Below are 15,510 nucleotides of genomic sequence, written 5' to 3'. Positions count from 1 at the left end.
GTGGTTAGACCTCAGTCTTGATAGTATGTAGTTTTATGAGATTTTAAAATTCTTGCCAACTTGGTCTGTGTATAACGGTGTTTCATTGTGATTTTAATTTGTAGTTCCTGATTTCTAATGAGTTTGAATGTATTTTCACATGTTTGTTAGCCGTTTGAACTTCCTGCTTCATAATGTGCCATTCATTTTCCTGTTGGTGGTTTGCCTTCCTAAATTTCTGTTGGTGAATTGATGTCTCCAAATGATGTTTACTCTGTTTCTGCAGAACAAATAGTGGAGAAAGATGAAGGCCCATATTATACTCATCTGGGATCTGGCCCCACAGTAGCCTCCATCCGGGAACTCATGGAGGAGCGGTGAGTGACGCACAGATGTCCAAGGAGAAATGGGCAAGTTGTGAATAGAATGTGCATTTTAAGCACCTCTCGTTTTCATTGCCGTATCCTAGACAGCCTACAGAAAGGAATCCCTGATACCCAGACTGTGGAAAGTTGAATGTGGGATGTCCCCCCCTAGTGGTCTGGGTTTCTTTCTGTCTAGGTCTGCCCTTCGTATATCCCTCTGTCCCCGCTTTCTCTCACTCTTATTGACAGTTTTCCTTAAAGAAACGGGGTTAGTGGCTGTCTGTCCTGTGGAGTCCCCAGGGCTGCGTTTTGCACTGCCTTTCCTGTGGTGGTGCTCAACAGGTTCTTCTGCCCTGTGTCCTGTAGGTTGGCAGTTAGACCTAAAGGCTTGACCAGAATCTGATTGTTTCTTTCTTTGAAAGCTACTTCTTAGGTGATGTTTTGTACCACCACTAGGAGGATGTATGCCTCATATTTGGCCAGTGGGCACCTGTTTAGATGATCTCCTGAGTCATTTTGACATAATCCTAGGAATTCTTGATTTCTTTTATTTTTATAGGGGAAATATTATTTAGAAAAGAGACTCCAGGTGCTGGGAGTGCTCATTTCTCTAGGCCATTTCAAGTAAAAAGAGCCAAGATATATGTGTAGGTTTTTTATCTTTGTTATTGTTTAGTGATTAAATACATTTGAGTTTATGTACACTTACAAGTCAACACAAGACTGTAGGGCTTTTACTTAACAGCTCTGTTTTGCTTTTTTAACAGTGACTGCTACTGCTAAGTCACTTCAGTCGTGTCAGACTCTGTGCGACCCCATAGACGGCAGCCCACCAGGCTCCCCCGTCCCTGGGATTCTCCAGGCAAGAACACGGGAGTGGGTTGCCATTTCCTTCTCCAATGCAGGAAAGTGAAAAGTGAAAGTGAAGTCGCTCAGTCGTGTCCGACTCTTAGCAACCCCATGGTCTACAGCCTACCAGGCTCCTCCGTCCTTGGGATTTTCCAGGCAAGACTACTGGAGTGGGGTGCCATTGCCTTCTCCGTTTAACAGTGAAAGTAGTTTTATATAAATAGAAACTTTTAAATCCATGTGTGTCCACAGTAGATGCTAAATACTATGAGTTCCAGAGTGTAGAGAGGTAAAATAGCTTGGTGATTGAGAACGCTGAGACCCTGGAGCTAGACTAAGGTCCAGGCCTGGCCCTTCCACTACTGCTGAGTTCTTTGGTAAGTTGCTTTACTTCTGTGTGACTCGGTTTTCTTATCTGCAGAACAGAGATGATAAACATATGTACACTGAAGGAGAATTAATTATGAGGATAAATGGAATTGATGTCTGGAAAGTATCTGGTGCTTACTAGTAAATATTACATACGAGATATCTACATCATATCCACATGGACTGTGGGTTTTTTATAACTAATGTTTATTAATATTTTAATAGTAAAGTCACAGATTATGTAAGACATAAACATGTTTGCTCATACATATCCATACAGATGTGGAACACCAAGGGCTGAGTGGCTTAGAATTTCCAGAAATTTGGGGAACAGATTTTATCTGACCAGTGTAGCTAAACTGATAAATTAGCAGGAAACATGATTTTGAACTGCATAACTATAGTGATGTCCCCGAATGAATAAAAGGTAAGATGGATAGAGGACAGTGATCTGCTGTAAACACTCTTAATTATCCTGTACCATCTGGAAACATTTATATTCATTGTAGCCCATCAGAAAAGCATTTGATTAAAGACCCAATCTTTAAATTCAAGCCTGATTGAAAGAGCACCTCTGAGTCCATGAAAATCATCAAAAAGTCTACAGATTACAAATGTTGGCAAGGATGTGGAGAAAAGGGAACACTTAAAACAGCATGTGGGCTTCCCTGATAGCTCAGTTGGTAAAGAATCTGCCTGCAATACAGGAGACCCCAGTTCAGTTCCTGGGTTGGGAACATCTGCTGGAGAAGGGATAGGCTACCCACTCCAGTATTCTTGGGCTTCCCTTGTGGCTCAGCTGGTAAAGAATCCGCCTGCAATGCTGGAGACCTGGGTTTGATCCCTGGGTTGGGAAGATCCCCTGGAGAAGGGAAAGGCTACTCACTCCAGTATTCTGGCCCGGAGAAATCCATGGACTGTGTAGTACATGAAGTCACAAAGAGACGGGCACGACTGAGCGACTTTCACTTTCAAAACAGTATGTGGGATTGCTGAGAAAAACAGATATCATATTAACACAAATTACGTGCAATCTAGGAAAACAGTTCAGGTGAACCTGTGTGCAGGTCAGGAATAGAGATGCAGATGTCAGGAATGGACATATGGACAGGGATTGTGGAGGAGATGGGGAGAGGAGGGTTGGAGGAATTGGGAGAGTAGTGCTGACATATATATATATATACTACCATGTGTAAAATAGAGAGCTCATGGGAGCCTTCTTTGTAGCACAGGGAGCTCAGCTCCATGCTCTGTGATGACCTAGAGGGGTGGGATGCGGGGGTGGGGTGGGAGAGAGGTCCAAAAGGGAGGGGATGTATGTATACTTATAGCTGATTCACTTCACTGTACAGCAGAAACTAACACAACCTTGTAAGGCAATTATACTAAAGAAAACCCAATGTGTGTGGTTTTACACACACCCCTGCATGTGCCCACATGTGTATGTGTTGCAGCTTTGAGGTTGGAGTGGGCATTATTTTGGCCAGCGATTTTTGTGAGGAATTTTGACACCATTGTTTACACGTTGAGGGCTGCAATGGAGTCAGATATACAAGTTTGATCTGAGATACTTTTTACATTTGTTCGTTTCTTGGTAACAATTTTATAAGATTTCTAGACACCTCTCTAAATAACTTAGTTATAGAACAGTATGTTTTGAAATAAGGATTAAGAGATAATGATACAGTTGAGATTTGTCCTGTCCTTTTTTCTCATTGCTTTAAAAATAACAGCCAAGTGTAGATTCTTCAGAAACTGATCCAAGGGAGGAATTCCTCTCAAGACCAGGAATACTTGTGTTTTTCCTCAGCAACTGGTTTATTTTTATCTTAAGGACCTTGTAAATCATGGAACAGATTGTGTTTCCATCTTTATGTTGGCTGTTAGTAAGCTTAGCACCAGATTTGTGTATCCTCATTAAGAGGAGCGTAATTTCTCATCTTTGGCCCAGGGAAGTCTATGCAGGTTCACCCCTGAGTCCTTTAGACGTAACCCTAAGGAGCCTTCATTAGCTTCCTTGCTTTCTTATGCGATGAAATGTTCTAGACTCATCTCTTTAAAATATGCATAAGATCCCACTGTTTGCATTTTGCATACAAACGTCATGTCTGTCTGTTTCCCCCTTTACTCTGATTTCATCACCTGTTACTTTTTATCACATAGATATCTTTTTAAGCTTCTTCTGCAACAAGGAGGGGAATGAATGATTGCTGAAACTCACCTCAATGGGAGTCTAGTTTGTGAATGATCCGAGCTGTCTCTTTCTCTAGACTTCCCCCCCTACCCTTTCTCTGCAGGACCACTCTACAGCCAGGAGTTGGCCAAGATGAGGAGGGAAGAAAACTGAAATCCAGGGGATGTTGGTGCTTTTAGCTTATCTGGTAAAGACTTTGGAAGGAGGGGGAGGTTCAAAGCAAGTCCTGAAATATTGTAAACTTTATTAATGGGTTCCATACCTCCAGGTACCCAAGTCCTTGTCATCATAGGTAACTGGAGTCAGGTGTTTAAACCCATATCTGAGAAAGGCCTGCTGCACAAGGCCACATGTCCTCTAACTGGGAAGAGGATTCTCTGCAGCCTAGCAGTTCATTAAATGTTCATTCTAGGAATGAAGCACCAACACCCTGCTAGCAACTCCTCTGAGTTTGGGGGGAACTGGTCTCATTAATGTGTGATGGAGGTAACCCCCAAAAATCACAACTTTAGATCAGCGGTTATCAAGCTTGAGCATGCTTCAGGTTTCCGGAGGACTTGTGAAAGCACAGATGGCTGGACCCCAGCCCAGAGTTTCTGAAACAGCAGGCCTGGGATGGGACTTGAGAGTCTGCATGCTGCTCCCGGCACCACCTTTGAGAATCACTGGCTAAGACGATCAAGTTACCCTTTAGAATCAAGTTTCAGCTTATCCTTGCAGACTTTAGGGTCTATGAGTTCACCTATATCCTAATCTCTTAATGATAGTCCAGAAACTAAGACATTTAAGAAAAAAAGAGTTAAATCCAGAGTTGTTGGTTGTCTTTAAACACAGAGACAGTCCTGGTTAAAAAAATTCTGCCTGATTCAGACAGTGCTTGGCCCTTTTATTTGCTCTCAAATACAAAGTTCACTGCAAGAAGCATTTCTCATAAATGGATAGGACAGTGGGGAAGGTCTTGGTCTGAAAGCCCGAGTCTGTGTCCTCAGCTCACCGTTCTGTGGGGAACGATATCCTGTGGGTTTCAGTGAGAGCGGTATGGTTGCCTTGGGTCATTCTTCCCACAGCGGCCCCAGGACACACTGAGTACCTAGGCTCTGTGCGCATGGGCCACTTCCTGATAAATGCTTGTGGGGTTGAAAGTTTTCCAGGAGTCAGACAAGAAGAGCAGCACTATCTGGTCTTTTCCTCTTGAGCCAGACCACGCTATATAAACTCCCGGGGTCCTGTCTGCAAACACATTCTATAGCATAGCCTGAGAACTTTAACGTAGCAGTTATCAGCTTTTCAGTTCATTCCCGAGTGAAATAGAAATTCATCTTGAGTGAAATAGAGAACATTGAACTCAGAGAAACCTTAGATCAGCATTTTCAAAAGTACTTGTTTTCTTTTCCAGTTACAAAAATAAAACATGTCTATAAAAGGCCATTTTTAAAAAGCTTATAGTGAATAAAGCTCTCTAGCAATTATCCTCTGAGAAGAAAACATTTTTTTCTAAGCTTGATTTTTTTCTAAGCATTTACAAAGATACACATATGTGAACAGAGAAATTTTGAACAAAATGGGATCAAGAATACTATACCCATGTTGGTGGATACTTTGTCCTCCACTTAATTTTTTTCATGTCAGTACTTATAATTCTGTTGAATCCTTTTTGATAGCTATATGGTTTTCCGTTACATGGACATTTATCTAATGTTTTATTTAGCCAGTCCTATACTAGATATTTGGGCTTCCCTGGTGGCTCAGTGGTAAAGAATCTGCCTGCCAACACAGGAGATGCAGGTTCGATCCCTGGGTCAGGAAGATCCCCTGCAGAAGGAAATGACAACACACTCCAGTATTCTTGCCTAGGAAATACTGGGGACAGAGGAGCCTGGCGGGCCACAATCCATGGGGTCACAAAAGAGTCGAACACAACTCAGCAACTAAATGACAACAATACTGGATATTTTCATTATTTCTAAATTTTCTTGTTGATGCAACAATATCTTGTTCCTGAATCTTGGTGTATTTGTACAAGTTATGTCAGAGATAGAGATTCCTAGAAGTGAAGTGGATAAGATAATTATATATAAGTATATGTATTTCTATAAAGAATATGTAAAACAGTAGTAGTTATGATAATTATGATACAAATGCCTAGTAGTTATGATAACATTACCCTCTGTTAAATAATATACTGAAATAATACGCCATGACCAAATTGGATTCATTACAGAACTATAACAATTGTTGGATTTAGACAGTCTGTTAAAATAACATACCTTGTTAATTGGCCAGAGGAGAAAAACCATTCTTCTGTGTCCTTAGTTGTTAAAAATGTATTTGATAAAATTGATCAATTCTTTTTTTAAAGTTTTTAAAAATGTATGTATGGCTGTGTTGGGTCTTCGTTACTACATGTGGCTTTCTCTAGTTGCGGTGACTGGGGGCTACTCTCTAACTGCCATGCATGGGTTTCCCATTGCAGTGGCTTCTCTTGTTGCAGAGCATGGGCTTTAGGGCGCACGGACTTAGTTGCCACTCAGCATGTGAAGTCCTCCCGGAACAGGGATCAAACCCATGTCCCTGCATTGACAGGTGAATTCTTAACCATTGGACCACCAAAATTGATCAATTCTTGATTAAAAATTCTTAGAACAGGAAACCCTTAATAGAGCTTCTCAAAATAAGGGAGTCTGTCTCTAGCCCAAAGTTAGCAAGCTGCATGCTCAGGGGTGAATAGTTGGAAACATTTCCAGGAAAGTCAGGAAATAAGCAACGATGCCTGCAAGAGCTTTGGAAGCGCTAGCCAGTACAGACAGACAGGAGACTGAAGTAGAGCCATGAAAAGTGGAAAGAAGAAGCTAGCAAATAACCGTTATTCTCAGATGATACAATATTGTATTAGAAGCTATTAAAAATAAGACAATTTAATAAGATGGATGTTTGCAGTGTTAAAAATACTTATTGGGCTCTTCCTTTGTGCCAGAAACTTTGATGTATTGGATTGGCCAGGAAGTTCATTCAGGTTTGCCAGCCCCTGTTCCCGAATGGACTTTTTGGCCAGCCCCGTGCTTTAAGGCACTCCCAAGCCTAGGAGACAGGAACCATTTTTATGTCCATTTTACGGATGAGGAAACTGAGGCTTAGAGAAGTTCGGCCGTTTGGCCGCAGTCTTGTCACAGAAGGGCTGCGTGGGCCCTCGGGCCGCAGCTCTCTGACCCCGTGGCTGCGCTGTAGCCGGCAATGCCCCCGGATAGATGTGTGCCCTTGAGCAGGTCAGTTCGGCTCCGAGGGCCACAGTTTCCTCACCTCTGAACGTGGCAAATCCCTGAGTGTGTGCACATGTGTGTGGGCCAGGGCAGGGGTGTGTGCAGGAACCAGGCGTCTTTACTGTAAGTCCAAGGGGATCTCAGAGCCAGTTTCTACTGGGAGGCCACTGTTCAAATGTCATTTGGGGATTATTGAAAGAGAGTAATAAGGATTTCCCCATTTGTTTTCTTTTGTCTATTGAATTTTATTGACTTCATAAGTAGCTAAGACTGCTAACAGGGCTGGATACAAATGCCTATGCTGAGCCTTTGGTTTGAGTGCTCAGAGAGAATTATCAGAGACCTTGTGCCCTGGGGCAGGATGGAGCCAGGTGGGCCAGAGGCCCTGAGGTCTGTAAGTGGAGTTGTGTTCCCAGAGGCTCGAACACAGAATAAACGTTTAAATCTTTCTCTCCCTTCTCTGTTGCCCCCATAATAACTAGAAACCCAAGCGGAAAAACCCTGAGACTTGCCTTCTTATCAGGACTCCTTCGGGATTCGGTTGTGCTAATGGCGGCTTCTGTCTTGCTCTCCAGGTACGGAGAGAAGGGGAAAGCCATCCGGATCGAGAAGGTCATCTACACGGGAAAGGAAGGGAAGAGCTCACGTGGCTGCCCCATCGCAAAGTGGGTACGTGTCAAAGCTCCACAGCCCAAACTGGACTGGGGAGTGGGGGGCAGACGTGTGCACTTTCCAGGGAGCTGTGAGCCAGCATCTGGTGCTGTTAGGGCCATCTTCCCCCAGCCTCAGCTGTTGGTCCTGTCTTTGTTTAAATGACGGCTCCTGATGTCCACGGCTGGCCTTGGAACTTCTCTAGTTGTTATGCTCAACTTGTACCGCCCTGTGGTTCAGGGCTGCAGGGGAAGGAGATGCGGAAGCTAGCTGGAGACATCATCTTGCTCAAGGCTGGGCCCCACCGTGACTCCTCTGCCCGCTCTGCGTGCCCTGGCGCTGGGTGTTCCTGTCTCTAGGCCATAAGAACTAAGCCTCTGAGCACAATCAGGACAGCATTGCATCTGCTTGACTTCTGAGTCAGTGTTTCCTATAGGCAGCCTGCGTATCATGGCAGAGGGAGCACCAGTAACTCAGACCCCAGTTTCACCCAAAGTTTTCTGACCTGTCCTTCCAGCCCTCATAGAGCACTTTAGAACCACTATAGAACCCGTGCCCAGAGCACCAGCAAATTTATCAGGTAGCTGTTTGCTTACTGCTTGATAGGGAGAATATGCATGGAAAATAGGAGGCTCTGTCCCTGTGTTCAAACTGCTTGTGATGTAGAGACAGCAGGAAGTAAGATCGTGGAGACGTGAATAATCAAAGTTTAACATTGAGAGGCAGGCTTGGTGCTGTTGAGTTCAGGGCCAAGGGATGTGAGGGGCAGGAGGAGTTCAGGCTGGGTCTTCCAAAGAAGATGGATATGCATGGGGCCATATTAAATGGGCGAGGAGAAGGTGGAAGCATTCCTGGTGAGGAGAGTCGTGTGGGCAAAGGGAGAAAGGCAGGGTGAACATACACTCAGCTCACTTCGAGTGAAGGATAGTAGTAACATGAGCTTTGTCAGACTCTGTTTTTATCTGGTCTGTATCCCATCCCTTTGCACCTCTATGTTTAATGAAAATACTAGGTATCTAAACCTGAACTACCATGTATCTATTTGTAGCAATTTTCAGACAGTAGCACAGAATGATCTGGGAAAATCTGAAATACATAAAGAGTATTCACGGGCATATAGAAGAATGTTTTCCTCACCCTTGTGAAAGATGGTCATTACAGTAGGAGGTTAATTACTTCTCTGGCTGATCAGGGTGGGGTGTTATCCCTCCCAGAGAACCCATCAGGGAAGTGGTCTCCTTCCCTTCCTCTTGCTGATTTATGTAGTTGTTGAGGAATTCCAGAGTATCCGGCAAGAAACTGAAGATCCCTGGGGCATTGGCAGACTTTTCAGCTTCAGAAACAGTTGCCACCTTAAAGAAAACAGTTGGCTCTGTGGACAGTGTTGAGGATAAGAATGTGCATCTTAGTCCTCAGACACCCATGGTGAAAGTTTAGCTCTTGACCAGCGCTCATGTGTCTCTGCTGAGGGCTGGGGAGGAAGGTGCCCAGATGAAGTGTGAGATCCGTTTCTGGGGCCGTGAGAGGAAAGCAGAATGATGGCAGGAAGAACGTGGTCCTCAGAACTCTGGTCCCTCCAGGCTCTGCGGACAAACGCCCAGAGCTGGGCACATGAACGCAGTGCTTTGTCTAGAGGTTGGAATAGCTTGTGGATATCACCAAGCCTGGTGGAGTGCCCATCACCAATGCCCATCTTCTTTCTTTTTGAAAGAAAAGCTCATATAGAAGGGAATACATAGGGACGGAGAGGTGAGGAAATTCCACACCTGATGAGTGAAAATAAAATGAGAGAGGAGGGAAATTTTGTTAATGAGAAGAATGGTAGATCGTAGAACTATTACAGTGGCAAGAAAACGCCAGTGCTGTGTTGTTTCTTGTTTTCTAACCAAATCCCATAGTGTGGTGAAGTTCCCTTATTTTTTGCCTACACAGACACCAAATACCCTGTGTGTTACGGTTGTAGGGCTCATCTAGAGTTCCACCTCCTTGGAAGCTGGAGAAGGGACTGAGGTTCCCTTTCTCTGCCCCCGTGTGGAAATGGCCCACAAATGCTAAGGACAGATTATTCTTCGTGGCGGCACGGCCATGGTCCGTCGCCCTGGGGGTGGCAGCGTCCAGCTCCCCCGGCTGGGCAGTGCCTCCTGTGCTCTCCCCGCTGCCCCAGCCCAAGTCTAGGTCCTGGGTTTTCTTTCCAGCCAGGGTTCATGTCTGTGTTTGCAGCCATTACCTTCAGCTACAAGCAGTGTGCCCGGCAAGTTTTAGATTTAACCAGCTGGGATCTTGGGCGACAAAGCTGAGGTGCATCATGGATGCCCAGCAAATGTGTGTTCAGAGAATGATCTAAGAAAGTGGGGACCCCCCCCCAGAGAGCCTGCTGGTAATGTCAGATTTTAAGGTGGCCTGTACAAAGTGTGGAAGTCAGCAAGTGTGGAGATGACGGAGCAACGCAGGTAGGACTCCAAAGGCTCAGAATAAATGGAGGCACACCAGACGCAAACGCTGCAGACACGGTAAATGGGCTTTTGGTAGAAGAGCCATGGAGATGCTGCTTGGGCCAGCCTGTAATGGGAACAAGTCAGAAGGCAGATATTTGAAGGCACCGGCGGCATGGTGGAGCAGACTTAACTGGGGAAGCCCAGTGCTGGAGCTAGGACCGAGGGTGAGTCACGGGGGAACAGCCTGGGGTTTCTGCCCAGTGCTCTTTAGGCTCAGTGCTCAGGGAACCCCTGGCCCAAGTCCAGGTGATTTCTTTACGATCCTGTGCTGGCGCGTGAGCCGTCTGTCTTGCTGTGCTCTGAGTGCTGGTATGTTCGCACCTTACGTTGGCCTTTGACTTCTGCACTCTGTGTATTCCGTCCTGCTGGGTTCCTCCATAGAGTATGGGAGCTCTGCTTTGTTGCAGCTTTTTTGAGTGTATCCAAAGGCCTGTGAGGGTGTGGCCACAGGGCTGTCTGCTCGTGCCTCAGTACATTTATGTGGGGGTCGCACAGAGTCGGACATGACTGAAGCGACTTAGCAGCAGCAGCAGGTACATTTAGGTGGCTCAGAGGTAAAGAATCTAGTGCAGTGCAGGAGACGCAGGAGACCCAGGCTTGATCCCTGGGTTGAGAAGATCCCCTGGAGGAGGAAATGGCACCCCAGTCTAGTATTCTTACCTGGAGAATCCCATGGACAGGAGCCTGGCGGGCCACAGTCCATGGGGTCGCACAGAGTCAGACAGGACTGACAGGCAGGCGCAGACTGGAAACCCACAGGGCACGGCCTCAGTCCGAGCCGTGACGGTGCAGGTGTCTCTGTGAGGTCTAAACGTGTGTCACACATGAGTGTAATTAGCCAGTGCTCTTCTGAGGCAAACCCTAGTACCTACTGTGTGTGAAGATGCCCATGAAGTACCCGGCTCAGTCTGCAGAAAGCCAGCCGCACAGGGATATGATCAGTGGCATTTCATATATTTGCTGATCCACAAAAACAATTTTATAAATAATGTTGCAGTCGCTGCTTCCACAAAGGCTGGAAGTGGTGGGCACCATTACTGCTATGGCTCAAAGCAGGAACTCTTGGCCCAGATACGTTTTGTTTAGTATACAAGATGTCCTTTAAATTTTGAAGGAAATTCTGGTACATGCTGCCTGTGGATGAAACTTGAGGATGTCATGCTAAGTGAAATTAAGCTGGTCACTGAAGGACAAATGTTGTACAATTCCACTTACGTGAGGTACCTGGCATAGTCAAATTAATAGAGTCAGAAAGCAAAATGATTGTCACCACGGGCTGGGCTCAGGGAGAATGGAGGGTTAGTGTTAATGGGTGGAGAATTTCTGTTTAGGAAAATTAAAAGTTCTGGAGATGAAAGAAATTCTGGTGATAGTTTATATAACAACGTCAGTGTGCTTAATGCTAATGAATTGTACACTTAAAATGCTAAATTTTATGTATATATTTTATATATATTTTCCCACCATTTAAAAAATGAATTTGGTGTTCATATCTTTAAAAGGAGAGATTTCATGTGAAAATCTGGATTTCTGTTTTCTTCTTCCCAAACTGGAAGGGGTAGGTACGCTTGGCCGGAATTCTCACCAGGCAGTGACCCAGGGAGAGAGGTCTGGCTTCCCACCTACCCTCAACTCCTTAGTTGCACCTCTGGCCTGTTCTCCTTACTGATATTGCCTGCCTGGTGGCTCCCTCAGCATCAGCCTGCACTGATGTACTCATGACCAAGCCTGTCTCCAGCCCAGACACCTCCTGACCTCCAGACCCATTCTGTTGGTTCTGCTCGGAATAGCCACTCCAGTGTTCCAAAGTGCCTCCACCTCGGGGTGCTCCCTGTTACCTAGCAGGAAACACTGCCCACACTCACCCACTTTTCTGCACCACAGAATGTCATTTAAGACTTGTGCCTGGCCCTCAGCTTCTATAGTGAGGTGGTCCCAAAGTCACCTTTCTCCTGAAGGTCTCTAGAGACCGTGTCTTTTCCTGTTTATTCCCCATTGTTCTAGTTCAGACTTTATCCGTTTTGCTTGTCTTATGTCAGTGGTCTCCCCATTTCACCCCTCTCCCAACCATCTGCTCCCCCTTCTAAAGCTTGTAGCTATGAAAGTAAGGGAGCCCCCTGCTTACTTTGTAGAAGCCCCGTCTCAAGTCCTTGTCCTTCCACTCCCCACTCAGAGCCCTTCCCAGTCTTCCCTCTTCACAGGCCCCCACATCTTATCTAGTCACAGAATTCCTTGGGATTTTTGGAGGGGAGATTCAGCCACCTCACCCCCCACTCCTGGACCCTTTGTGCTTCGTGTGAGCCAGGACAGTGTTAGGGCGTGGGTGAAGAGTGAGGTGAGAGCCTGGGTGACTGGACAGCTGGACCCTGAGGAGCAGAGCAGTACCCCGTGGCCTATGCTTTTTTTTTTTTTAGCGTTTTTTTTTTTTTTAGCAGTCTTAATGTGAGATGTAATTCACATACCATAAAATTCACTCATTTAAAGTACACAATTCAGTGGTATTGCAAATTGTTAAAACATGCATAACATAAAATTTTCATTTTAATCATTTTAAATGTGCAATCCAGTGGCATCAATTATATTCACATTGTTATGCAACCCATCACCACTATCTATTTCCAAAACTTTCTCATCATCCCATCCTGAAACTCTGGTTGTATTCTTAGGTGTGCCTGGTCATATATGTTTAACTTTCCAAGGAACTACCAAAAACTTCTCCATAGAATCCAGGCCCTTGCTTTTTAACAAAAACCATGCAGATATGCACTATTTTCTCTGCAAATGTTTTAGGACAATGTAAAAATTTCTGAAATTTTGGCTTATAATTTTATCTATAGATTTTATTCCTTTTGTTCAGTAGTTCAGTTGTGTTTGACTCTTTGTGACCCCATGGAGTGCAGCACACCAGTCTTCCCTGTCCTTCACTATCTTCCCAGAGTTTGCTCAAACTGATGTTCATTGAGTTGGTGATGCCATCCAACCGTCTCATCCTCTGTCGCCCTCTTCTCCTCCTGCCCTCAATCTTCCCCAGCATCAGGGTCTTTTCCAGTGAGTCAGCTCTTCACATCAGGTGATCAGAATATTGAAGTTTCAGCTTCAGCATCAGTCCTTCTGATGAATATTCAGGGTTGATTTTCTTTTAAAGTAGACTGGTTTAATCTCTTTGCTGTCCAAGGGACTCTCAACAGTGGGACTTTCAAGCACCCCAGTTTGAAAGCATCATTTCTTTGGTGCTCAGCCTTCTTTATGGTCCAACAGTCACATCCATACATGACTACTGGACAAACCTTAGCTTTCAGACCTTTGTTGGCAAAGTGATGTCTCTGCTTTTTAATAGGCTATCTGGGTTTGTCATAGCTTTTCTTCCAAGGAGCAAGCATCTTTTAATTTCATGGCTACAGTCACTGTCCGCAGTGCATTTGGAGCCCAAGAAAATAAAGTCCATCACTGTTTCCATTGTTTCCCCATCTGTTTGCCTTGAAGTGTTGGGACCAATGCCATAATCTTTGTTTTTTGAATATTGAGTTTTAAGCCAGCTCTTTCACTCTCCTTTTTCACCTTCATCAAGAAGCTCTTTAGTTCCTCTTTGCTTTCTGCCATTAGGGTGGTATCATTTGCATATCTGAGGTTGTTGATATTTCTCCTGGCAATCTTGATTCCACCTTGTCATTCATCCAGCCTGGCATTTCACATGATGTACTCTGCATGTAAGTTAAATAAACAGGGTGACAATATACAGCCTTGATGTACTCCTTTCCCAGTTTTGAACCAGTCATTGTCCCATGTCTGGTTCTAACTGATGCTTTTTAACCTGCATACAGATTTCACAGGAGGCAGGTATTCCCATCTCTTTTAAGAATTTTCCACAGTTTGTTGTGATCCACATAGTCAAAGGCTTTAGTGTAGTCAATGAAGCAGAAGTAGATGTTTTTCTGAAATTCCCTTGCTTAATCTATGATCCGACGGATGTTGGCAATTTGATCTCTGGTTCCTCTGCCTTTTTTAAACCCAGCTTGTACATCTGGAAGTTCTCAGTTCATGTACTGTTGAAGCCTGGCTTGAAGGATTTTGAGCATTACCTTGCTAGCATGTGAAATGACTGCGATTGTGCAGTAGTTTGAACATTCTTTGGCATTGCCCTTTTTTGAGGGTGGAATGAAAACTGACCTTTTCCAGTCCTGTGGCTACTGCTGAGTTTTATTTTTATTCCTAAGTCTATGTAAATCACCAATTACTTAGGTTTTATAGTAGTTATTTTTCATTTTGCAGTTTAATGTTTTTGTTTTCCAAATCACAATGGTCCTTTAGCCTGTGTGGTTGCTGTCGCCAGGGTGTGACACCCCTGGGACTGTGCCCAGAAGAGCTGCAGCCTGGGTCTGTTGGGCAGAGGGGAGGGGGGCGTGGCATCCGCCATGGCCGCGCACTCCTGTGGTTCCCAGCGCCCCACCCCGCCTCCCCACAGGTGATCCGCAGGCACACGCTAGAAGAGAAGCTGCTCTGCCTGGTGCGGCACCGGGCGGGCCACCACTGCCAGAATGCCGTGATCGTCATCCTCATCCTGGCCTGGGAGGGCATCCCCCGCAGCCTCGGAGACACCCTCTACCAGGAGCTCACCGACACCCTCCGGAAGTACGGGAACCCCACCAGCCGGAGATGCGGCCTCAACGATGAGTATGTGGATGGTCCCAGTGGCGGGGGTGGGACACGGGGTCAGGGCCCTGTGTTCCGCAGAGTTAGGACTGGGGTAAAAAAGCGCTCACCCACAGAGCTGGCCTGAGGTCTGACCCTGGCTGGGGAGGGTCTCCTGACTCAGCTTCGCTCTGCTTTCTGCCCCGAATTGACTCTGAGGCTCTAATAATGGTGACAAGTGTGGAAACGTGCGTGATGCCCCACTAATATAAGGCATCAGTGATAGTCATAAGACCTATCTTTACAGGATCCTCCCCTCATTTTTAAAATTAAGGTATTTTTACTTACAGTAAAATTCAGCCTCTGAGGTATACAGTTTGAGGAAGTTGACAGATGTTTATAGCCGTGCAGCCACCACAGGCAAGACACAGACGAGCTCCTTCAGCCCCAGGCTCCACCATGCCCTCTATAGCCTGGGGCTCCCCGACACCCCTGGCAACCACACGCCTTGTTTCCTGTCTATGTAGAGTTGCCTTTATAAGAGTGACACATGAAGGGAATCCTGCAGCGGGTAGCCTCCCGAGTCTGGCTTCTTTTCCTGAGCAGTGTTTCTCAGTTTCGTCTATGGATGTGTGTATCAGGAGCTCACTCCTTTTCACCACTGAGTAGTATTCCACCACATGGATGCATCACAGTTTGTTTATTCATTCCCCAATTGAGGG

At 45.4% G+C, this 15,510-nt stretch overlaps 1 protein-coding gene across 29 annotated transcripts in view; it reads left to right on the top strand.

Moving 5' to 3' along the window:
• TET3 (tet methylcytosine dioxygenase 3) overlaps positions 1-15,510 on the top strand; it is a 112,579-nt gene that overhangs the window by 79,226 nt on the left and 17,843 nt on the right. For all 29 annotated transcript variants that reach the window (XM_055539590.1, XM_055539613.1, XM_055539614.1 and 26 more), the window contains 3 exons: positions 266-356; positions 7,589-7,682; positions 14,622-14,830. In XM_055539590.1, coding sequence (XP_055395565.1) covers positions 266-356; positions 7,589-7,682; positions 14,622-14,830 — 394 coding nt within the window. The remainder of the gene's footprint in view (positions 1-265; positions 357-7,588; positions 7,683-14,621; positions 14,831-15,510) is intronic.

This window comes from Bubalus kerabau, chromosome 11 (assembly GCF_029407905.1).
Source record: "Bubalus kerabau isolate K-KA32 ecotype Philippines breed swamp buffalo chromosome 11, PCC_UOA_SB_1v2, whole genome shotgun sequence".
NCBI lineage: Eukaryota > Metazoa > Chordata > Mammalia > Artiodactyla > Bovidae > Bubalus > Bubalus kerabau.
The sequence above is the reverse complement of the archived record's forward strand: the minus strand, read 5'-3'. Positions and strand labels throughout refer to the sequence as shown.